This window comes from Copadichromis virginalis, linkage group LG5 (assembly GCF_057382275.1).
Source record: "Copadichromis virginalis isolate Kocher_CV1m ecotype Utaka linkage group LG5, C_Virginalis_male_GT1.1, whole genome shotgun sequence".
Classification (NCBI taxonomy): Eukaryota; Metazoa; Chordata; class Actinopteri; order Cichliformes; family Cichlidae; genus Copadichromis; species Copadichromis virginalis.
The window spans coordinates 30067110-30093060 of record NC_140622.1 but is presented as its reverse complement, the minus strand read 5'-3'; the positions used below and the strand labels follow the sequence as shown (position 1 = coordinate 30093060).

The following is a 25951-nucleotide window of genomic DNA, read 5'->3' as shown; positions in this document are numbered from 1 at the left end:
CTGCATTCCTTCTCCACAACTTTACAGCACACGTCTTTACTTTGGTTTATAAAGAGAAGAAATAGAGCTGGATGATAATCTAAAGTAAAATTTGAGCATAATCACTGTATACAGCAGTAAAGAAAAACAAAATATATAATAAATATATAATACAATGTAAGATTTCATAAAGCAGTGAAGTGGTCACTGGTGGAATCTTTGATCTAATTTTCTGTTTCCATTCTATTACAATCTAATTCTCTCTCTTTTATAAATAGAAGTTAAGAATCTGTTTATCCGGGTCCAACTAGGAATGAGACGGATAATCTGAAAGATTAGTTCAGATCATACCAAACTGAAAGACTGCTGGATTAAGTGGTCAGGGCTGGTAGTTGGTGAGGGGGGATTTGTGGAGCTGTTTTTGGTTTGTTTTTTTAGCTGTTTCTGTGCTGTATTCTTGGTGCATTTAGAAACAATAGGCGTTGCAGTAAGGGAAGCTTTGATGTATTGCTTTTCTTGGGGAAACCTGATTACTTAATTCTCTCTGAATGAGTGAGTGATTATGCCTTTGAAATTGAGGAATTACATTGTGCGTTTCCTGTAGGTACGCTACTTGATCTGCTTAAGCACGCATATTTAAAGGTTAGTTCAAATGTGTTCTCTATAGAAAAGTTTAAATCTAAAACAGCATCTTTCTTTGTTTTGTCTCCAACTGGAGGCTACTTTTCAGAAAAGATTTTACTACCTAATCATTTCGAGGAAATTTTGTCTGTTGTTACTGTTTACATTGTTGCAGTCGTATATGGTTATATGGCATAGAGAACAATTCAGCAGTGGAAATGAATATTTAAATTACACTGCATGAGAAGAAAATTTTGAAAAAAATAAAAGTAAAGTAATGGGCACCTGTGATTTATAAACGGCACCCACAGCAGCATTTCAGTAACTAAAAACAGTGATGTCTTTGACAGAGCACCAGTTTGATATTGTGTAGTTACTTGATATTGAATGAAAAGTAGAAAGAGAGGAGAAAATTACAGACTGTTTTAGGCATTCTCGGTCTGAATGGATCATAAGACTGTTGTTTGAAAACAGCAAGTCATACAATTAAGTCCTTTGTTTCTTTCCATCATCTGAAACCACTCGTGTAATTCAGTAAGTTCTGGTTTCCCGGCACCCACATCTCCACTGATCTCACCTGAACCCCCAACACCAACGCCCTGGTAAAGCAGGCCCAACAGCGGCTGCACTTCCTCTGTGTCCTGGGGAAGAATATCCTGGACCTCTGATCGGGCCTCCGGTCAATCAGGTCCAACACCTCCAGGATCATAAACAGGTTCTTCCCCTGGGGCATTCACACTGTTAACAAACACTATCAACCCACACCCCTGCCCACCCCACCCCACCTATCTGAGCCATTGTCTGAGTTACCCCAATCACTCAGGCCACTCAGTCTTTCCCACTCAAGTCTTTGCACTGCTTCCAAGCAGTTTTCAGCTATTCTATAATGTGTGCCTTTCCCTTATTTTTGTATATATTTCTCCTGTTTTCCATTTATTCCTGCCGTCTACTATTTGTATTTTATTCTGACACAGTTGGTGAGGAGCACCTACAATTTAATTGTACATCTACAATGACAATAAAGGGCTATTATATTCTATGGCGCAAAAAACTGCTTGTTTGGGGCAATCTCATTAAAATGTGAGGGACAAGAAGACATTTAATTATCTAATATTGGCTAGCTGCGTGGAAACAGGGCAGTATTACCTTTGTTGGAAAAATATCTTAAGCATGAATCAGATCAAAACTTAATTTCAGGGCAAGTAAACATACCTTCATTTTAAAAGGCAGATCATTCGACCAGTGATGTGGTCACTGCACTGTGGAGCAGACTTAGGAAAAGTGTGTTTGCAGTCCTGTATGCTTCTAGCAGATGTCAGCAACCTGAGTGGCTGTTTGAATGAACAACTATCCTGTTCCGCAAACAAAAGCTAATTATGTAGTATATTTGTCACTTAAATGTGTTCTATTTTAAATTTAGGCTTATTTGACCATAGAATGAGAAACTTCACGTAATGATAGAGATGAAGCCCAAGGATTAATTATACTTTTTGCATCTGCGACTCTGCCAGGTCCAAGTAAATATATGTAAATTCGTCATCACAGTCAGTATGGACATTTGTGTGTCTGACAATTTTTTGTGACTGTGCAAACTTGTTTGTGGAGACTTTACATTATAAACCATGCACGCACCCCAGGTGATGGACATCAAAGAAGTAGAACAGGAAGGACTACTCGGCCATCACGCCTCCAGCTGTCCATGTCTGTAACAGACTATAATAAAAGCTTTAATCTTCCCACAGGGGTTGAGCGATTTACTCCATAGCTCATGATCATATTGGCGCCCTGTGGCATTGATGATAATGCACAATATCTGGCCGAAACACAAAAAAACAAAAACAAATATAGCACACAATAGCATGTGGGTGAGAGAGCAACACAGGTGGACAGATCAGCTGAACAATTAAAATACTTTTAAGTCATTACATTTACACAGCTCTGCACATAGCTTGGCTACTTCTGTTTTTATCTGTGTTCAAACTGGCTCACCTGTGTCTATTCTGCTCCCCACCATGCCCTCTCCATACATACAGAGTTCTTCACAGATCAGTTTGGGGGGAAAAAGGATGGAGATGGGATAAACATGTGTGTTTCTAAGTGGACAGTCATTGTGCTTTAGTTTAAAAATCATTCTCAGACAGCTTGTGACATGAAGCCATGAGGAGGCAGATTCAACTTATCATCAACCTCATAATAAAGATAATATTGATTTAATGCAGTGGAAAATAGGGAAATAAGGTGAGCATCACTGTTCACTTTTGATCTGACTTTGTCATCACACTACATTTCAAAACACATTTGAAGAAAATTCACATGAAATTTTGCCAAATGTCCTGCTGCTGACAAATAGACAAGTGATTATCACCTGTTGGGTAAAAAGCAAGTTATCTTTAAGTGGGCGGCCCTTGTATCCCAAATGCTGCACGTTGACCTGCAAATTTTTTTTTCTTCAATAAAATACAAATACAGCACGAGTAGCCCATCAGCCCATCTGCATTAGTCTCAGTCAGATGTAGCAAAGTCCCATTTTCTGCAGACAGTATGTGGGCTGTGTGAAAGCATATTGCCTGCTGTGCTGACCTGAAGATTGGGCTATAAGTTGGTTATATTACTTCCCCCTGCTGCTTTCTTGGCTGCCAAATGTCAGTCTGCCACAGTTTTATCCAGGAATAGTAGATTACTTCATAGGCTTTGGTCTTTTAAGTAGAAACAGAGACTCTTTAAACCATAAAGCATCCCAGGGAGCCTAAAGTCTCACCCAAAGTCACAAAAACAACAGTAATAAAACGTCATCAACAAGAAGTCCTGTAACATATGTTTCATGTCTAAGATGGTCTCTAAGATGGCTTATCCATGCTGCTGTGGTCTAATCTTGTCCCATTATACTAAGAAGCTTGTTTGAACAATCTTCTAATGCGCTCAGATGCATTCATGCAGTCGTTTGGTATCAGACCAAAGGTTATTACCTTAGCCTTCACTTTGATAGGCTTTTCTAAATTAAACAAGTAAGCAGAGTTTTAATAAGATGTTTTGTGGAAAAACCTGAAAAGTCAAAAAAAATATTTTTTTCTTCTTTTTTAAGTCTGACTCAATTACACTTAAGTATCCATTCTAATTTTCAAAAAGTAAAATGTTTTGACCTTACATCTTTAAAGTCTGAGGGTAAAATCCTTGGTTATAATAGTTAAGGATATTCAAATACCAAAAATTCATTAGCTGTGTTTCTTTCTTCTGACAAGTATCTGAAATAATCAATTTGATTATTCATTATTTCTCCAATATGTGTATTTTTAGAGATAACCTCACCTAGAATAATGGTTTTCATTTTGATTGGAGAAATATGCTTAATAGCTTCACTAATTATACAGTGACCTGTTTTGGATGCCATCGTTAGCTGATAGAAACTAATTAGGCAGAAAGAAAGATTGGTTTGAACAAGCTTGTTAGTGTGCAGTCAGTTGTGAAAGACAAACCTGGGGATGAGAGCCCAACATATGGCTAGAACAAAACTGTGAGGGGATATGTTGTTGTGTGTAGCTGTTTTGCTGCATGGGTGTAGGTGGGCCAATTTGAGCTTGTTGCTTGTTGTTCGTGTAAGCTTGTGATTTTACACGTGTTTGTTTGAATATTTCTTTCACATTTTACAGGTTTGCCACATTGTGCTTATGGAAGGTCTACAAGTAATTAATGCAAAAGTAATCAATTAAATGCCCTTTATAGTGACACTCTGGATGTGTGTGTGAGTGAGAGAGAGCGAGAGACTGAGTATCACATATGGCAAAGGAAGTAATGCAACTCCTAATGTCTGCAGATTAAGACTTGTGTCATTATACCCTGAATCTGAACTTTGTAATGTCGTAGCACTGCCTAGTGGTGAGGCAGAATGTCTGTTATTTAACAGATGAGAGGTGAGGACCTGTGAACCTTTTAAAAGCCTTTTATGGCCTGTCATAATTTCCTTGCCATTATTGTCAGTGAATAAATTGACTAACTGAATCTGGTAAATGCCAGAGCTTGCAAGCTTGATTTAAAAAAAAAATACTTGGTTGAAATCAGCAGCATTGAGTTGACCTGCAAACTGTAGTTTAGAAGCCAACAAAATCTTCCAGGGAGTGTATTTTACCCCCTTTTTAAGTCAAATAGATGGAACTGTAGTACTATGGAATTAGTACCCATACACTCTTTCCTTGCTTGAGGCTGCTGTTCCTCCAGCTCACTCTAAGAACAAGCTATTGTTTCTGTCCATCTCTGTTTCATTCAGATCCAGTTCACGGTCCTCAAAATGTCAATGTGGTGGATGTCAGAGCCCGCCAGCTGACAGTACAATGGGAGACTTTTGGGTATGCTGTGACACGCTGCCACAGCTACAATCTGACGGTAAGCACAACCATTATTTATTCTCCACCTTTAGGGTATTATGTGGAATTAATAAGGACCGGGAGCAGAGTTTATGGAAAAAAAATCAACTGCCAGTTAACTTTATTATTTTTCATATCTTTCTGTTTTTTATGATAGTTTGATGATAGATGGGAAATGTGGGAACGAGAGCAGGGGAATGCATGTTGTAACTGGCCGAAAGCTGACCTGAGGACTTGTCACAGTTTTTGTCCATGCTTTGGATAGAACATTCTTTCAAGAGATATGACCTTATCTAATGTTTTGATGATTGCGGGGGAAAGTGGTGTCAAACACAGGACGTCCCAGAGGCGATTCGCACATTACTCACGGAATCACTCAGTAGCTCCTTTTCCCCTATGGATAGCCGTCCTGATAGAGACCACATAGAAATAAATGTTTTACCATTGAAACATTTACATTGACATTGATTTACATTGACCCTTCCCCTAGTAGACTCAAACTGTGAGTCTCCAGATCCTCTTATTGTATGCTACAAAGATCAGACCCCTGAGTCTAAGGAGCTTGGGAAGAAAAGCGTCTGGACTTCTTGAAGTTGCTTGAAGATGTTTCACCTCTCATCCGAGAAGCTTCCTCAGTTCTAGGGTCAAATGGTGGAGAGTCCCAGATTTAAGCCCTGTGAAGGTACCTCCTAATGGAGCCCCTAATGATCCTCTACCTAATCACATGAGCCAAGGTGTGAAAACGGGTGTAGGTCACAATCAGCCAAGGTTTCGGGTGAGCTTAACATTTGCTAATGTGAACACGATGACTACGATGACCTGGATGACCTGGATGACTGAGAACCTTCACAGACATCAGACTCCTGACTTTTTTTTACTATATTGTTATCATTTTATTAATATTTCCCAAGCATATTACATGAGGGCAGCTCTGGATTTGTCACTATTATTGTTAACCAAAAAGCAAAATCTCCCATGTTTCTTCTTGTGCTTTCCAGGTGCAGTACCAGTACGTGTTCAACCAGCAGGAGTTTGTAGCTGAAGAATTAATCCAAACATCATCACATTACACTTTGAGGGGACTGAGGCCATTTGTGACCGTTAGGCTGCGGCTTGTCCTGGCCAACCCTGAGGGCAGCAAGGAGAGTGAAGAGATAGTCAAACAGACGGAGGAGGATGGTGAGTGAAAGCCCCGATTGGAAAAATGTATAAGCATGTTTATTAGCATACTTTATAATGTAATATTGAGCCAACATATTACCAGACAGCAGGGCTGGACGGGGACAAGAAATGGGCACTGGCATTTAACCAGGTTGGTACAGTTGTTGTTGGGTTATTTCTTAGTTGCACTGCAGCATGTGACATTAATTAAAAGCAGCATGAATAAAAGTTAGAAATTAGCAACGGCTCATGGTCATAGCCATTCATTTTACCTGAATGGTGCTAGCAGCAGCAACCTCCTGTGTCTGTGAGGCCTGCTTACTACTTGTTGTTGGTACTACTGTTCATGGTGCAATTTGACACATTTTGCTGCATTCATTGTAGTTTCTTTTTATTGTTTTCTCTCAGCTTTCCAGCTCCACCTTCTCGCCCCTTCTTCCTGACAAAATGTTTTCTACATGGTGCATGAGTGCACAGCAAATGTAGGGGAGTGGCCTGTCGCATTAAGAGATGGGACAATCCAGTGTCAGTAATGAAAATGAACGAATGGGCTGCTGTCAGTTCTTGTACAGCCAGTACGAAGCCTATTGGTCCAAAAGTGCGTTAGCCTGCCGGGAAAGTGTTCGGTGTGCTAGATTACCAGTCCAGGCCTGAAGTCAGCTATTCCTGGGACAAATCCTCTGACTTTGTCCTGGGAGAAATAAGCATGATTTTATTTCAAGGAAAATTTGAACCTTAAGTTAGATAAATGGTTGACAATAGGTCTGTTAATAGGACAGCCTATTAACAGGAAGAGACCAGGTGCATTCTGTAAAGACAAATAAAACATGATCCCAGATTGTTTGTTTCCCGGGTTATAAATCGCAAATGTAAAACAGTTGTTTCAAACAAAAGTTATTAATGTGGTTGCTTATAATAAGACTCACAAATGTCACACAGAATTTTTATATCAGCAATAATCAGAAAGTAAAGTAATCCATGAGACTGCATTAAGGAAACAGAACAACAATTACAAATAAAGTAAAAATACACTCACACAGGTTTGATCTTTGCCATGTTCAAATTACACAATAAACATGGATGTCTTAGCAGTAGACTTTTGAACAGGATTTTTTTTTATAGTACATACTTTGGAGCCTAAAAGCATGCATTATTTGGTAGGAGTTATTTCTAAACAACCACATTTTAAACTTGTTCCTTCCTTTTCTTTCTAGAGGGCTCCATGTTCTACTAATTCAGAACATAGTGTATACCCTCGCCACAGCTAGTAATAATTCATTGATGCTTCACATTTCTCTCAACAACATGCCTGCGATAAAGTGGAATAGCATTAGAGCAGTGCCTGATAAGCAGGATAAAAACATTGTTCTAATGATCCCAAATCTCTTATCTCTTTCCCGCCCTCCTCAGGGCTCACTGTTCTTCTCCTGATCTCATAACTAATATTCTCTGAATTTAGCTTCTGGGGAACATCACATCTCAGTCTGAAATTCCTACCTTTGCTAGACGAGCACACGGATAATATAAGTTGCCTGAACCCTTAAAATAAAAAAAACTAACATGACTGGGGAGTACCAATGGCTTCGAGGGGGTAGGGGAAAAAGGCTTAATTGTTTTGTTCTTAATTGTTTTTTATTTAACCATCGTTAATCTCCTGGTTGTAATTCAGTAATTAGGGAACAGAACAGCAATTGTTCACATGGAGGCTAATTACTGTTTGTATGGTAATAGCTTTATAGAGCTGAGGCTCCTGTGAGTGAAGCTTTTGCTCTCTCACATGCACATGCATAAACATATATGGTTTTCCATTTTTTTATTGTGCTCATACTATAAAATGGAAATAAACTTGAGCCTGTGTTTGGGGATTTGCAATTAAGACATGAAATTACTTTTCGCTTACTCACAAGGACCATGCTCTCCTAGTTTGTGAAAGTAATCTCAGGATAAGAGCAATTTTAATAATGCCCTCTTTAATTGTTTTACCTTTCAGATTATAGCATATTAACATGCACATACACACAGTCTATCAAATCATATTAAGTCATGAATGTTTTAGCTTTAGCTCACTGTGAGGAGACCACCACTATTAGGCTGACACACCTATTAGTGTAGAAAAAGAAAAACCGTTTCTTACTGTCGTGCTGCTAAGAAGATAAAGGTTTTTCATGTTTACTCTCTTTGATTATATTTGGCTTGAATACTGATTTTCTCATAAACTGGCTGGACTACCATTTATAAGCACTTTGCAAAATGTGCCTTTCTAACCTAAAGTTGTCTACAAATTATAATAACAATTACAGAAGAAGCAACAACAAGACTGCTGAGGCAACTTGTGAAACTTTCTTTAAAAATAGCTAATATGACATTGCTACCTTTCAAAGAGAGTTACGATCCAGTATTGTATATGCTATTTGATAAGCATTGCTTATCAAAGCCATTGCTCCTTGATAAAAGGATCGGCAGAAAGAGGTTCTGTACAATGACCGGAGTAATGAAGTAATACTAATGTTTTCCATCATCTCACTTAACAAGAATGATGCCTATAACTACAGCCACTGTACACAAGATGTAAATCACTTCTTAAAATTCTCTATATAGATAAAACTATTAAAAGCTACATAAGACTAAAGCAGATAAAAATTAGGACCTTGCCTTTCACTGTCAAACAGAGGCAGGTTCCCACTACATCACATCATGCCAGGGCAGTAACTTAATCACTACTATGTTTGTGTTCCTCAAGCTCGGTTCCTAAAGTGCCTGTTGTTTTTGACCACCTCACATCGGGACTTCTAATCCATATTCAGTCCTGTTGGCTGTGGCCTCTATCAATCTGGTGTTTAGGGAGCGTTCACGTGTTTCCATGATCAGAGTTTCTGTGTCATTTTGCTTTTGCTTTTCTAGTTCCTGGTTAGTTTTCTTAATGTCCGTTACTTTCTTAGGTACTTGTAACTGTCCTGCATGTCCACTAACCTGCCCTCCGGAAACCTAATGACCTACAGATGAAGGACTCAACTGGCTGAGTTGTAGCTTGTCTTGTAGTCAATTCAGGTGGTCCTCAGATTGACTCCCTGGTCTTAAGAGAGGTATATTACTGTATCAACTAGTAGCTGGTACTTTGACCCTCTGGTGCTGTTTCCAGTTTCTTTCTTAGCTGTGCTTGCCTACTGGTTACTGTGATGCCCAGGAGAAAAAAAAACATGTTGTAAAGAGGGAAGAATTCTGTTGACCCTTGCCTTTCTGGTATATCTCTTTGGCCTGGTGGCCAGAGACGTGATCCTTTGTTTGGCACTCTCTATAGCATCACTTATGGAAATCTTGTTGTTCTTGTTAAGTGGATCTGTGAGTCTGCATGGGTCCCCCTTGGGTCCCAGTGACATAATGCTGTCATAATGCTCTTCGGCTCCTCTCTTAATGTTCTAATGTCTTTGCAGGATTCCTTGATTTCAGTGTCCAGATGTCTTCTATATGGGGAGCTGTTTGTGCACACATTCTTGATCTTTATACCCCGGTGTTTCTTGGATTACTGTGACAGTGGTAGTTATTACTCATTGATTTCTGTAATATTAGTAGAAGGGCTTGTGAGTAGAGCTCTGTTAATATCTCTAAGCATCTCTTATGGACTTTGTTTGTAAGTGTATTCGTGGGTGTGTGGCTGTCTTTAGTATAGCCATAATTTTCATCCTCAACTCAGTAATGCATAGGAGTCAAAGGCGATCATAGAAGGCATTTGGGCATCATATTATGGCGGCTCTGACATCCACCACATTTACAGTTTGAGGACTGTGAACTGGATCTGAATGAAAGAGAGATGGACAGAAACAATATGTTGTTTTTAGAGTGAGGAAGAGTGTATGGGTACTAATTCTATAGTACTACAGTTATAATGATAATAATAATGGATTGCATTTATATAGCGCTTTTTGAGACCTCAAAGCGCTTTACAATTCCACTATTCATTCACTCTCACATTCATACACTGGTGAAGGCAAGCTACAGTTGTAGCCACAGCTGCCCTGGGGCAGACTGACAGAGGCGAGGCTGCCATATTGCGCCATCGGCCCCTCTGGCCAACACCAGTAGGCAGTAGGTGAAGTGTCTTGCCCAAGGACACAACGACCGAGACTGTCTGAGCTGGGGCTCGAACCGGCAACCTTCCGATTACAAGAGGAACACCCAACTCTTGAGCCAGGATCACCCCTGACAGTTCCATCTATTCGGGTGTTGTGCCAATGACTACACGACAAACGGGTAATAAATATGGTAACCTTAAATCCCTTTGTTTATATGTGCACAAATATCCAAACCACTGTTAAAGAGAAAGATCTCCTCACACAGACTATAATGACAGCAATTGAGATGACATCATCCTGTTACCATCACAGTACGGTTCTTGTTTAAGATCAGAGTAGAAGGAAAAAAAAGATAGCAGCTCTGTTTTTTGTTTGTTTTCTTCAGAGCTTCACTTTTCAGGAAGGCAGTTTATCAGAGCACGTTTAAAGTTGTAGAAGTGCATTTACATTAATGTGCTTTTAATCATTCTTATACTTTTATTTGATGTAAAAGTCAAATTTTCTAATCCTACAGGACAAAATCTTTACATGACAATAGAACGAGTATTTTGGCATAATCGTATTTACCATTATTGACAACTTTAGATCAGGTTAAAAAATTAACGAGACGCTACTGTGTATATAAAATGTTAACGGAATCATTTAACATTTAATATTCCATAGATTAGATGCATGCAGTGGAGGAAATATTGATTTGATTCCCTGCTAAGTTTGTTTACCTCCAAAGGATTGAACTGATTTTAATTTTATGCTGGTTTGTTCTTAAAAGAAATGTATTAATTCAGTTCAGATTATCATGCATGAAATAAATCTCTGCATTTCATCCCTGGCTCTCATTTGTTTTGGACTTTTTATTACATAACAGACCTGATTGTTTATATGGCAATAATGACTTTTAGTCATTGTTAGTGTCTGGGTTTGTAGCTGCTATTTTGAAGTAAGAGCAAATAAAAAATAAAAAAAATTTCGGTCATTATTCTGCTTCTTTCCTCTAAAATGAAACTACCATAAAAACAGAGTTAAATAAAGAGTTAATTTCTTTGTAAGTGAGAAAACTTCAGGATGGAATCAAATAATTATTTTTCCCACTGTATACATAGGAATAGGAATTTTCACATGGATAAAACATTGGCTTTAATGAAGGGGATTATTTGTGGTCTGATTGCCAAAAAGAAGTTTTTCAAATGATTCAAATCTTGCCCATGTACTTTCTGAGGGGTTTCTAATTATAACTGCAAATATGTATCTGTCCTAAATCCTTGTATCACAATGAAAACTGAATCCTGCACTACTGCTAGTAAACCTTGCTTGTTTGCCATTTGTCAAGATGAGTTTATTTGTTCCCCTGGAAGCTAAGCATCTGTGTTGAACAACATGTAAAAAAACACACTACATAATAGAGATGGCACGATACCACTTTTTTATGTCCGATACCGATACCGATATCATAAATTTGGATATCTGCCGATACCGATATGAATCCGATATAGTGTTTTTTAATCAACAAAACTGTTTTTTAAAATATCTTGCTGCATTTTGCAAGTCTGCAAGTTCATACTCAAGTTTAAAACAACAACTACACTAAAACTATTCTGTTATACCTGTATACAAAAAAAATATTTCATAGTTCAGCAATACTGATCAATCTAATAAACTTAAACCTACACCATCCTCCCTATTCTGGTATTTTAAAGAGTACTTAGCGTAAATATTAAGCAACCTAACTAATAGGGTTCCAACTCCCAGCAACAACAAAAATAAATAAATAAAAAATAGGGAACCACCCCTCACGCTCCACCTCATGATGCTTAATCGACGTAATCAACCTTAATTTGATGCAGTGTGAAAAAAAATGCACAGAAATCAATTATTTTTCAAGAAATATTAAATAGATTCAACATCTTTCTTCAACAAAATTGCAGACTGCACAGATGGTACCTTCCCAAAGGAAAAAGTACTATAGCTTACTAGGGTATATATATTAGACTTAATAGTCACTATATACAGTAATTGACTTCTATTCATTTTACATCAAATTAAAACTTTGGGTGTCAGATAATTATTTATTAAAAGCTAGACATTTTAAATGAGAATAAGAAAGAAAAGTATGTCTTTGTGCCCCCTTTTCCTTGTTCATGCCCTATCGGCCCCCCTGGCTAAACTTTGCTAGATCCGCCCCTGCACAGTTACCAGCGTCAGCTACGTAGAAAAAGATCCTCGAGTAGAAAGTAATATTAAATACATTCTAACAAAAGCTGATCAAGCTTAAACGTGCTGCTGTTGTTCAGCCGCTGGTTTGCTCTTTCTGGTGCAAAGTGGGCCAAAAACAAAGACGGACTCGCGACAAAAAAGCCGATCAGCTGATCATTTAAGCAGTTTCATGATTGAAGTAGCAGCCGGAGAGCGAGAGGCAGTCGCTCGTTAAGCTTAACGCAGGAATGCTTTACAAACATTCAGAGATGGACTTACACACTTGCTTTACTTCTCTCGGGGATAATTTTGTCGGAGATGAAATGCCAGGTTGCTAGCGAAGCTCCAAATGCTATCCAGACCACCGACAGGTCCTGCATGCCACAGCCGCTCTATCACGTGATGCATACTGCTCCGACGTTCTGAGGTGAGTTACGGCGTGTTGCAAGTTTTGTGAGGTGCTTTCGTGATATTTAATGGATCGGATTACATTTTTTATTTTTCTCCGATATCCGATCCAGTCATTTAGGTCAGTATCGGACCGATACCGATACGTAATATCGGATCGGTCCATCTCTACTACATAACACTAAATAATTCCCCCCCCCCCCCTCCCTGCAAGAAAAAAAATGTAGTTGTTTATGTTAAAAACAAAAAGAAAGCACTGTTATGGAAAAAATAGCTCAAAGTGAATAGTGACTACAAGAGTATTTACTTCACTCTTACATAGTTATAGTTGAGATAATCACAAAATCACAGGCTGCTACAAGATGAAACACTGACAAAGATTAAAAGTCAAAATTTTCATATAAACAATCAGGTCTGTTGCATAATAAAGGGCGCAAGACAAATGAAAGCCAGGGATAAAATGCAGAGATTTATTTCATGCCAATAAAGATAATTTGAGCCAAACTTAGAAAGCAAGAGAGGGTTAAGAGACAAAAAATGTGAATACAAAAGAAAGATTGAGAGAGATGGCAAGACAGGGGCACACACAGAAGAGAGAGCTGCTGGCGTAATAAAGCAGGCCATTCATCTTGCAGCATGATGGGACTTAATCAAGTTATGATTAATGTGTTACAGCTGCCATTATCTTTTCAATGAAGTCTGTATTCTTCTGTCCAAGCCCCCGAGGTACACAGGAACACACAAACACATGCAAACCACAGCAGATACGGGGGTTTGTCATGTGAGTCATGCACACACTGGAAAGCAGCATACACAGATGTCATGGTACACACTGTGAGTAACAGAAGGCTCCTCACGTGCATTCACACACACAGTTGTGTTTTCATATCTTTGTGGGGACATCTAATTGACATAACGCTTTCCATAGTCGCTTACCCCTAACAAAAACCATCAAAAATGAATGCCTGACCCTGACCCAAACCTAACTGTAACTTTGACACTAAAACTACATTTTGAGTTTCCAAAAATTCCTTCAAACCTGTGGGGATGGGGATTTTGTCTTCATAAAGGCTGTTGGTCCCCACAAGTATAGTGAACTTTCAATTGTGGTCCCCACACAGATATGCAAACCTGGTATACACACGTGCACATACACAGACAGCAGAGACAACACACAGAAGTACCACACAAACATCCAACGATTTTCAGGTAGACACTGTGCATCATAAAAGATGAGAGTGCACACACAGACACAGAAGTGAGTGATAAGGTGTTGAATAAAAATGGCAGCAATTAATTGGATTTCTTTGTTAGGGTAATTTGATATGCTCCACAGGCTGGGCCCTTAATCAACACCTCAGAATTACTAATCAAAATATTCCTGTCAGACTTGTCTGATAGTTTACTAGTCTGTGTGCTTTCTGTTGTGCATCTCAGTAGCTGTGAGTCAGAATACTTTGTGAATGAATTTTAGTCAAAAAATAGTTTCCAATAATCTTTGTTATTTTTCCATGTGCCATTGTTGTGCTCTGATCTTTGGGGGTTTTTAAGGTATAAAACATTAACTCTGAGGTTTGGAGTCATGAGCCATAATTTTTAATGTAACCGATAAATGGTCATACTTTTGTTACATTATCCTCTAACCTGTTATTTTCTCATATAAGAAATAATAACACAAATATCTGTATTTAATAACCTATAGGTGTGAGCAGCTGTGTTGCAATAAATTTCATTTATTGCAACACAGCCACCCTTTCATTTAAGTATATTTTTAGGAAATGTTTTGTAGGAAATGTAGGAAATTCTTTTAATCTTCTAACAGCCAAAAAGGGGCCAAAACAACAAAATAACTTTAATATTTTTAAATATTGGGCATTGAAATGTGGATAAGTGTGGAGTTTTTAAATATAACCCTTTCAACCTCAGAAGGACTGGTCTTTGTTGTGTTTGTCATGTCACTGTTTTATGGCTTTAAAAATAGCAGAAAAGCTTGGAAACTTCCCATACTGTGGGTTTTCCTTAAACTGTTGGATGTTATAGAGAGAGATGGATAATGGCAGCCAATTCTCAAGTGTAAAAGAACTAGCTGTGGCACATCCATCTTTGTTAGATTCAATTTGTGGCTGTAAATGGTGGAACTTTGCAGAATTTTTTTTCCAAAATGCTTTTTGTCAGTTGAGGGGCATCAGACTGAGGCAACTGTAAAAGAGTCCTGCAGTTGTCAGACTCATTTCTGCCTTACCGCACAGGCATTTACCCAACACTGCTATTCACAATGACTTACAGTGAGTCCAAAACCAACACAAGCTTAACTTTTATGTAAGCCAACATTATGTTCATCCAAGATCAATCAGAATTAAGGTCAACATACAATAAATGATCAGAATCAGATTCAGAATACTTTAATAATCCCTAAGAAAACGTTGTAGTGTCAGTTGCTCCAAGACCATAAGAACAGTAACAGACTGGACTAAAATAAATAATACAATATATTACAAAGTTACAAAATTTAAGAAATGACTCTAATATATACAAAAAGCTCAATTATAAATATCCAGAATATTACAAATATATATGACATTTTACTCTAAACTGTAAAACTCTACTCATATATGTACGTAAATAGTAAGTAGCCATGAAGTAAAAATGAAAGGTGGAAAGAAAAATCTGAAGTTAAAGGCCTTATCCTGTCCTTGACCTAAACAAAAGCAGGACTTGGCAGCAAAGCTTACTGATTTATGTTTTGGGAACTAGCTTCCTAAAATGAGACTAGAGAAAGAGATTAAAGTCTCCAAACCAAGAGTAACAAGTATGCACACAGACACAAATGCACACATAGAAGCACACATGAATTCTTGCACATTGCAGTTGGTTGTCCCTTCTGGCACACTGTCTCTTTCTTCTTATCATTTAGAGCAATTCACACCCCTCAGTGTATGTACGTGCAACTGTGTGTAAGTATTGTGTTCAAGGGTCTAGTGCATGTGTCTGTGTGTAACTGCGTGTTTCTGCTTTTATGTGAATTGGTGAGTTCGACTGTTTGACAGCTTCACTCCCAGATGAGATGTCTGACACCTCTTCTCTGTCTGTGTACCTCCATGAAGACATGTGAAAGCCTGCCTCATCCTGAAAACCCCACTGATACACTCACACTCTTGTTACTAGGTAGATTTTAATGAGTCAACTGTCTTTGTACACAAGTAGTCCTGTCTGCGCTTTCCTGTACAGACAGGATCCTCATTGCTCAGTATCTTTTGACCCCACAGTTTATAATTTGATTAACAACCTTTTACACCGATAACCATTCACTTCACTCCAACTCATTGGATTTGAAATGCAGTGTACTCAAGCTGTTCGGAAACACAGTTTTTATTTTTCAAAAAAAAAAACTGCAGTCCATAATAAAATATTTGTGATCAGTGATCAGATTTAGTCCATCAGTTATTCAAATATTCCATTGGCAGAATTTCTTAATTCACAACACAATCATTAAACAGTTTTGATTAATTAAAAACTAAAGCATTGAGGACATTGCTTTATAATAGACTAACAGATAGTAAAGTAATTCACCTTGAGATTAATAAATCCAGAAGAAATCACATCTTCTGAGCAAGTGTCAATACAGTCAACTGATCTTAGTTGAACTTAAGGGTTGAAAGTAAAGATGTGTTCATCACAATCAAAGAACAGGATGGATACCAAATGTCTGGAAGAAGAGATCATTTACTGTAAAATATCCTTAAATGATAAATACACAAAATGCGCGTCTTGCTGAACTTTGAATCAAATCATTAACACAGATAAAAGTTTCTCCCTTACTAGAGACAGTTGGTCCATTGACATTGAATTGGTAATTGACTTTGTAAGCTAATAAAATTTTATGTTTGAGGCTTTTCATTCCAGTGAGTTTGATTTGGATGTAGCGTTCCCAGCAGTGAGCCAGAAAATCTGCCCATAGCCCAAGAAAATCTCAGTGGCTGCTGTCTTTTTTTTAATCTCAGCAGTTGTTCCATTATTCCCTGACTACAGGGTGCTTCAAGATGTATCTCTACATGACATTATTACAGCTTGTCTGTCTCCCATTCATCTTAGGATGACACTGGGTTCATTTTACAAATTACCGCTGAGCTGCACAATAATATGGCAATACCTAAAAGTCGTAGGTTGTCGTTAAACTTTCAATATGCGTAGTTGATGTTGAACTGCTAATTAAGACACATTTCTCAGGAAATCACATTACGTATGACGTTATGTCCTCATTTTCATGTGATAAAATATCAATATCCGCTGGACGAGACTATATCTATGTTAAAAGAATAATTCTTTTAAAATAAGAATTCTTTTAACATAGACTGGTATTGCTGCATGTCAGCAAAATATTTCATTCTTTCACACTATAAGAAATATTGTGAAATATCCTATCATACCTAATAGTTGCAAATGTCCTCCATTTATCAAGTTTTCCAGATCAAACAGTGTTTCTCACACTGCCTCAAAGGGAGAAAAAAGCCTATAATTAAATTTCAGGTAATTGAATATTTTTACCTTCTGAGACATTTGAAACTTTTGGACTCAAGAAATTTAATTAAATCATGAGAAGCTGAACTGTAATTTAGTGTAATTTAATATACCTCTCTTTACTTCTGATTCTGATTCCATAGTTCTTTTTACTCCCTCCCTTTAATATTTAGAGTCACTGAACCCGAGATGTGCTATTTAGTCATTACATTGCACATCGGCCTTTTTGCTTATGTCTATCTCAATTTGTGTTTTTCAACTGGTACTCTGTATTCGAGTGCTAACTGCTCTTTTGGGGATTATTAGAAATGGACTCAATGATTGTGTGGATTCATTTTCTGGAAAGTTGACTTTCTTTACAACCTAAGACATTTTAGTGAGATTGACAATTAGATGGTAATGTCAGAAAACAATGAACATTTTTATTTTATTGTAATATTGTAATATAATTACTATAAATACATTTCATACTTCTAAAATAGTTTATAATCTCTGCTGTAATACCTATACTTTATTAATACTTTTGTCACATACATATGTTTGTGAACCAGTTATTTGAATATAATTTTATGTACATTCTTCAGATATGAGTACATATTTGTGTTGTAATGTATTATTATACTTTATGTACTTGGTGTCTTTTCAGTTCCTGGATCAGTGCCTATGGAATCTCTGCAGAATACGCCATATGAAGAAAAGATCTTCATGCAGTGGAAAGCTCCCAACGAGACCAATGGAATCATCAAATTGTATGAGGTCAGTGAAAGACTTCAAAGAACATCAATGGGAGTTATAAAAATGAGCAGATGCACGGGTAGATAGATTGAAGGAAGGACGAAAGCAAGGGAGGGAGGAAGGAAACATCCAGTTGCTTACAAAACATCAAACACAAAAAATAACAAATACAGATGTAATTGGGCACACCACAGTAATATTGTAACAGAATTATGGAAAGGTGAAAAACTTGTAGTGATGTAACAGTTTCAAATTATTCTAACCACTGTGCATAGTGTATACTGAAGTACAAGGTACTGCACAAAAGTACCCCAAAAGAAGAGTAAATGTGTAGGGATCGGTGGCTTAGTGCTGGTTTGCAGAGTCCTGCTGAAATACCACTATATGTCTTTCCCTGTCTCCTATATTAAGATGCTTTAATGATTAAACGTATGAAACACAGCAATTAGTAAAAAAGCAATTCTTTTTTTTAATGCATGACAACATTTTCTAGAGTATCGGATCTTTACAAAAATCATGCAGGCACGTTCTGAGTCTGTGGTTGTGCTTTTGTGTTTTATAGTGACAGAGGGGTGCATGATTGTGCATTAGGCAAACTTGTCAGTACGTATTTGTTCATTTGCCTTTAAACTTATATGAACTTCAGTGACACTCCAGTCTAAATACAAAGGGTTTAATGTGATATCAGCCCACCTTTTGCAGCTATAGAAGCGTCAACCTTTCTGGGGAGGCTTTCCACAAAGTTAAGGAGTATGTTTATGGAAATTTTTGACCATTCTTCCAGAAGCGCATTTGTGAGGTCAGACACTGATGTCGGACAAGATGGCCTGGCTCACAGTCTCTGCTCTGTTGGGTTGAGGTCAGGACTCTGTGCAGTGCCCTCTCCACCAAATTTTATACTTGTCACAATACAGTCAAACAAGTACCATTCTCCTGGCATTTAGTTCCACTTTGTCGTAATCCCAGCAGTTTATGTAGTTTTGAAAATCAAGCGTCTAAAGCCTAGGTGCCTGTTATTGTTTTATAAACACGCTGGAGCCTTAAATGTCAGGATACTGATAAATGAAATTTATTCATTCATATGGTCTTATTTTTAAAACTAGGTGATACAGGGAAACACAAGAACAGTGTTTTCTCTCTAACCACTGACAGTTCATATTTATATCAAATATAGTTTCATCCACGAATAATTGACATATATGACCATAAATTCAGGATTAAATGTAAATTATCATAAAGGGAAAGTAGAAAGTCTAAGTCGCAAGACAAAGTGGGAGAAAGACTTATTCTTTGACAGTCTTTTATACAGTGGTTGGAACTGAGTGAGATAGGTGTGCGTGCGTGTGTGTGTGTGTGTGTGTGTGTGTGTGGACGTTTATTTGGGTTGAAGTTGAGTCCTCTATCTAATGAATTATTGACCCGTTCTTGGTCTGTTGTCTGCCTCTTATATCACTGCATCAAGGAGCTACCTCACATCAAGACCTGGAAGGGCGCTTGTGTGCGCGTCTGAAAGAGGGAGAGAATGAGCTACCAAGGAAAGAGATGTTGCTTTAAAAAAGACCAACTAGTCTCCACATGTGTGTATTAAGTGTATGAGGACTTTAAAGTGTATAATCCATAAACTGTAAATAAAGGATAGATGTAACGACTGTTACATAGCCCGCCAATTAGTGAAGGTCCACATTTAAATGACTGATCCACGTGTGTTCAGACCGTCAGTCTTTTAAAAATATATATTTAGAAGAGATGTGGGATAATACTGACTGAGAAACTGAGAAAAGTATAGCCTGACTTATTGTCTCCTTAACTATAATTAATAACGACTATAAATCCATCAGAAAAGGTAGTTATTTCATCCATAAATCTAGTAACCAGGAGCTTTGTTCTGCCACAGACAACAACACTGGCTTTTGTCTTTATAACCTATACAGAATTTATTTTCACAGATAGTTACAATTTTTTTTCACTAAAAAAGGTAGAATATTTGCTGTGCAAATTAGAAAGTCATCTTTCAAGCTGCATCCAGAACAGCTTAATTTTTGTAGTTAGTTGTAAAATCTGTAAATATTAAGCACACACTAAACAGATGTTACAGTTATAAAGCTGGGTTGCTGTAGGTTAGATTAGTAACTAACGTATTGTATATTTTAGCTGTAGATTATTCCTCTTGTCTTGCAGATTTACACATCTTGTAACACAGAAGGCAAATCTTATTTTGAGAGCATCTTCCAAAGATATAATTATCCCTATTTTCTCTCAAACCCCTTATATTTACTACCATCAATCTCCAGTCTCTTCTCTCATTCTACACCTCTAAAAGACCCCTTAGTACCATGTCTGACACTTCCATTAGACCTCAACCCAGAGCCTGAAAAAACAAAACAAAACAAAAATGTCCTCAGTCTATGAACCTCCTTGGGACCATCATCAGTTTCACCTTGTTTGATATTAATGAAATCAACACCAATCTAAGCTCTCTGCCCTCTCTGCCTGGTAGAGGCGGCACGATTCAGCATCATCTGTTAAACATATCAGAGCCTCAACATAATGCGCTGCTATTAGAGATAATTACTATAATTGCAGCTATTGACAGGATTAAAGGCATCATCTGCAACATCTAAAGGGCCTCTTGTTGTGTCCTATTCTGTTCTGTTGTCTCTTGTGTGTTCCTTTTTTCCCCTCTGCGTCCTTTTCCGGACAGAAACCAGATGAATTACACCTAGGACAAAGAGGGGATTGAGGAGTATGGAGAAAAACTGGGGGGTGGGCTCAGGGTAGCTTTGTGGAGGTGGGAAATGGTGCAGAGAGATAAGGAGAATGGGAAGAAGGAAGGCAGAAGTGTGAGAGAGAGATAAAGCATTCAGTGAGCAAGTTGAAATCTGACCAGAAGACATGGTTCTTACCATACAGCAAGATTACAGAAATTAATCAGTGTGCAAATATGATCACTCCATCTCTTGTATCTATTACCGTAATTGCAGCTAATTACAGGATTAAAGGACACATCTGGGTAAGATCTAAAGGGATCCCCCACTCCTCCCCCACTCTCTCTGGTGCTCCATTCATTTGAGAAAATGAGAATAATGTCTGGAGAAAAAGGGATGCAAAAAGAAGTGTAATGTTTGGTTGCAGGTGAGGTAGGAAAGGCAAAAATGAAACAGCATATAATTTATTAATATATATTGCTCAAAAAAAGAGAAGATGACATACAATCAAGTGAAAAAAAAGTTTTTACAGGATGAATTCAAAAACCCTTAAAAAACTCTGTACACCCTGTGATTCAGTAGCTTATAGAACCATCTTCCTCTTTAGCAGCAATAACCAACTAAGAAGTAGTTGGTGTGAGGTACTTTTTAATAAAGGTTGTTGTTGTTGCTAATCATTTTATCAAATGCATTTGATTACCAGCAATTGGCTGCAATCATCATCAGTAAAGATGTACATAGTTTTTCACAGGACTACAAAAAGTCCTAATACAAGGTATTATCCTAATCTTCTTAGATTAGTATGGTGCATTTAATTAGCTCTTAATCTGACTATGGTGCTTGTATTAGCTGATATTTATCCCCAGTAAGAGTACAAATTTTCATCAGTCTTTCCAACCATCCCCATGCACTAAGCACAAGAAAAATCCAGTTAATTGCTTATATGTAACCTCCTTTTTTCTAAAATAAAAAAATCAATAAGCAATTTTTGAGCAAGTTGTTTATTTAAGGTCTTTTCTTCTCCTCCTTGGAAGTTTACAGTGAGTTCAAAGCTGAAATATTTATTTTATTTTATTTTTTAACATTAATATTCTGGAATTTGCATGGTAAATTTTAATTGGTACTCAGTTTGGTCGGTAGATGTCAGGCAGTTAGATTTTTTTCTGCAATTAGGTTAAATGTTGGAGTCGTGAATATTGGCTTAAAACTGTTAATTTGAGAACTCTTGATGGATTTTTATTTTTAATGTTCTGCTGGGCATGGAAAAAGGCCAACTTAAATACCTTTGAAAAAGAAAGCCAGTGAACAACTAAAGGCTTCCACTGGTTTATATGAATCTATATTTTCCCTGCAACTTTACCAGGCCTCTGTGAGACCTCAGATAATACACAGTTATTGATGGTTACTGAACTGAGCAGAGGTGCACTCAAAAACACACTTGCACACACACAGATCATGGCCCTGTCAATCCCTTCTTTGATTGCCTCATCAGACCATTCAAGCATCACTGGTCCTCTCTGCTAGTCCTCACCTCCCTGCTGGTCTCTGCAGAGTTATTTCTGAACCCCTGCTTGTTAAACAGATGCTGGTGCTAACATTGATTAGAATCAAGCAGAGTAGCAAATCATGGTTTGACCAACTAGCAAGTGAGAGCATTTTATATTTAGGTCTAATATGAAATGGAATATATATATATTCCATCAGTAGTGAAGAAACAGTTTGTGTTTCAGAATTATAACCTCCTAGAAAATGCTTCAGGTATATGGATAATAAAAGTTAATATGGTTCCATTTCATTTTCTTAAAATTAATGTCAAGCATTAATTGAAAAGCTACTAATTAATAAATTTAATTAGTCCTTAACAGCAGAAACTGTAGATCAGAAATCAGTCATTATGCATTCTTTTAAAGGCAACAATAACTGTATCATGACTGCCCAACTCCATGCAATGATGCATTTCAGGTCTGACCCACATTCCCAAAATCCATCTGCAAGATTGGGGTAAGAATATGAGTGTTTCCTGACAAACCTCTGAGTTGTTTAATCCAACACACCGAAGAAATTGGTGACTAGTATGGTATGTAGTTATTCTTGTCTGGTCCTGTGTGCAAATAACTTTACCTTCCAACTCTCTGCGGATAGAGGTTTTAATCAATCACAGAAATAAATACTGGCAACCAGTCTGGCATTTAATTCAGTTAGTTACTCTGTTCCAAGCTGTGGATTTCTCTAGATACAGCTGACCATGTAGTACAGTAACATTCTCTCCCCATATTGCTGTTTTCTGAACAAAGAAATGATTCCTTCTCATTAGGAGAACATCAGTTGCATAGCATAATCTTGGTATTCGTTCTCTCTACTATTTACTGAGGAACAGAAGTGGCTCACCTCACCTACATAACCTCAAAATTCTAATGGTGCAAGCAAGGTTATTATCGCATGATTGAAATTGAAAACTAATACTTGAGCCATGCTATAGTCATGCTACAGGTTGGGAAAACTAGCTTCTAAAAGAGGCCTTTAATTCCTTTCAGATAATTAATAAACTGATTATTGACCAGTTGATGCCATATCAATAAGTGCATGTAAATTCTCCATTGGTGTTATCCTCCCCAGTATCGCACCAAAGCATGTGACAGATCTGCCACTCCCCTATGATGTCAGTGTTGTGTTTTTTCCTCAAACAAGTTTAAAAAAATGGACGTAATACAAACAATGGATGTAATATACTTAACAATTAAACACATGGCAAAGACCCAAGTCTCCTGTAAAAGTGCAACAAACCCCATGACCTTTAAGTACGGGTTTTATATTAATTCAGCAAACTTTCATGCGTATTGTTGAAGCCACCACCCTCAGTTATTGAAGCGAGAGTGGCCTCCCACTGACCCACCAAAGTCTTCATAGAGGGTATCTACCTGGAGTATCTAATGAGTTATAATAGCTATTTCTGCTTAACGTTAATAATATTCAAAGCAGCCTATAAATGAATTCAAGAAAGAAATGAGTGTTCTGACATAAATGACTAAATTCTGAAAATCATATACAAAATTACAGATTTTGTATAAGAAATACAAAAGCAAAAATCTGTTCATTTTGCAGCAAAATTCATTGAAGTCATAGTTGCCTAGTAATTCTAGACTTTGAGTTATGACTTATGCCATAGAGCATTTAATATAGGAGATGAAAAGACAGGTTAAGGGAAACTGTTCACACACATAAATGCCCCAGGGCTGCCTTGCATTCTTCTTTTTTCCACACGATCTGAAGTATTTCAGAAGGCGAGAAGTATGGGAAGGAAGGGAGAAAGAAAAATGACAAATAAATTGAACAAGCATGCAGATCTTTAATTCCCCCCCCCCCCCCCCCCCCCCCACTTTCACAGTGTAAACAGAGCCAGAATCAAGACATAAATGCTAAAGAAGCAATCTCATCTAAGCCATTAACTTCTATCCATCTTGTGTTTTACCCTTCTCTTTTCTCTCTCTCTCTGTGTATTGTTTTTCTTTTTTGTCAATAATGGGCTATATTTAGTGTAGCTTGAAAGTCCTTAAGCTGATGACCCCATTTCCTCTGTCACACTGCCTGTCTGGCCTGTAGGGGTATGGCCTAGTATCACTTACACCTTTGTCAGTCTATGTGCCCTTCACTACACTGCATGCAGCCTCTTTTCTTTTGCATGTGTGTGTGTTTGAAATATTTATTATTTTTATGATTTTACTTTATCATGGTGATATCCACACCATAACACTATATTATAAAAACAATTCACTAACAATAGAATCTCTTTTTGATTTTTAACATTTTACAATATGCTACGAGAACATATATCCCAATTTGTCACAGTTTTTCAACTGCATATTCATGCCCTCAAACTTTAACTTTGTCGGTATCTGATTTATCCTGTAAGATAAAGTTATCTCACTAAAAGCTGCCATAAATGTTGCAATGATGGAATCAGACATATCGGTCTGCAACTGAATGGGGTCATCTTTGCAATTAAAAGCAATCTATTTATGATAATAGAGCAATTTACTGTATTATCAGATAAATGTGCTGTCTACATAGACAGAAATGCACATTTAACCATTGTTTTTCTGTCCAGCAACCTTCCTGCACTAACTAGAACACAACCAGCTTGTAGCCACTTGAGTCAAATGCCCTTGAGTTAAGACTCATTCTGACTGATGTCAACATATTGGCAGGTCTTTTTATTTATAGATTAGATAGCAATTATTCGCAAACCTCACTCTCTCTGGGAGTGATTGCAGTTTGCCCAAATCAGACTCTGACTGTTTGCATCAGTTTGCATTCTGTTGTGCAACCTATGCAATTACTTTGTGATCAAAAGTGATTGTGAGCATGCAACACCCTCAGGCTCTGAGCAAACTTTTAGTCACCACAATATACAAGAATATGAAACAGAACCCCCACAATCACTAAGCCACTGCTTTTATTTTATTTATTTATTTTTTGGTTCATACACGAAGGTTATTGTCCTATAATTACTCATGTGAGTATTTTTACACTAGGTGTGTGTTCGGTGTTGGATTGTTTTTTGGTTGAACTGAGTTAATATGTGTTTGTTTGGCTAATGTTATCTCAAGATGGTGTTACATGAAATGAGCCCTATAATTGATAGTATTCTCAAAGCATTTAAATTATTTTATTATTATGATATTTCATGTCCTTGTATCAATACAATATCCCCATGCAAAATATTGCAATATTATCCTGTACTATCCATGAAAATAAGCAACTTGAACTTTTGCACTGATAACTAATTCGTATATAACAGCAGTATAGGAGAGCTTTCCAGTTTAACTCTTTTTTTTTTTTTTTTTTAGTAACTAAAAATCCATGTTTTGTTTATTGAAAGACTTGAGTTTTCACTTTTAGACAAGTGGTTTTTTTTGTTTTGTTTTGTTTTTTAAATTTAAATCTATCTATTCAGGATAGTCAGCATCAGTTTGAACTGCAGTGTTCTGAAGAAGTGCTACATTAAAAATGTATGGGTCATTGAGCTCCAAAGCCAGTGGAATAATTTTATCATCATGTCAAAACAATATGTCTAGTAAAAAATGAACCAAGAAACTTTAGCATTAAAACTAACTGAGCAAAAAACACATTAACGTCAGGCAACACAGTAAGCCTATCTAAGCGTACCATGCAGGCCTTGTTGCTACACAACTACTCCTTTAATACT

General features: G+C 37.3%; 1 protein-coding gene across 3 annotated transcripts in view; it reads left to right on the top strand.

Annotated features, from left to right (window-relative positions):
• The window catches only part of ptprt (protein tyrosine phosphatase receptor type T), a 332562-nt gene that overhangs the window by 146464 nt on the left and 160147 nt on the right, over positions 1-25951 (top strand). For all 3 annotated transcript variants that reach the window (XM_085457270.1, XM_085457269.1, XM_085457267.1), the window contains exons 9-11: positions 4862-4977; positions 5957-6137; positions 17952-18061. In XM_085457270.1, coding sequence (XP_085313396.1) covers positions 4862-4977; positions 5957-6137; positions 17952-18061 — 407 coding nt within the window. The remainder of the gene's footprint in view (positions 1-4861; positions 4978-5956; positions 6138-17951; positions 18062-25951) is intronic.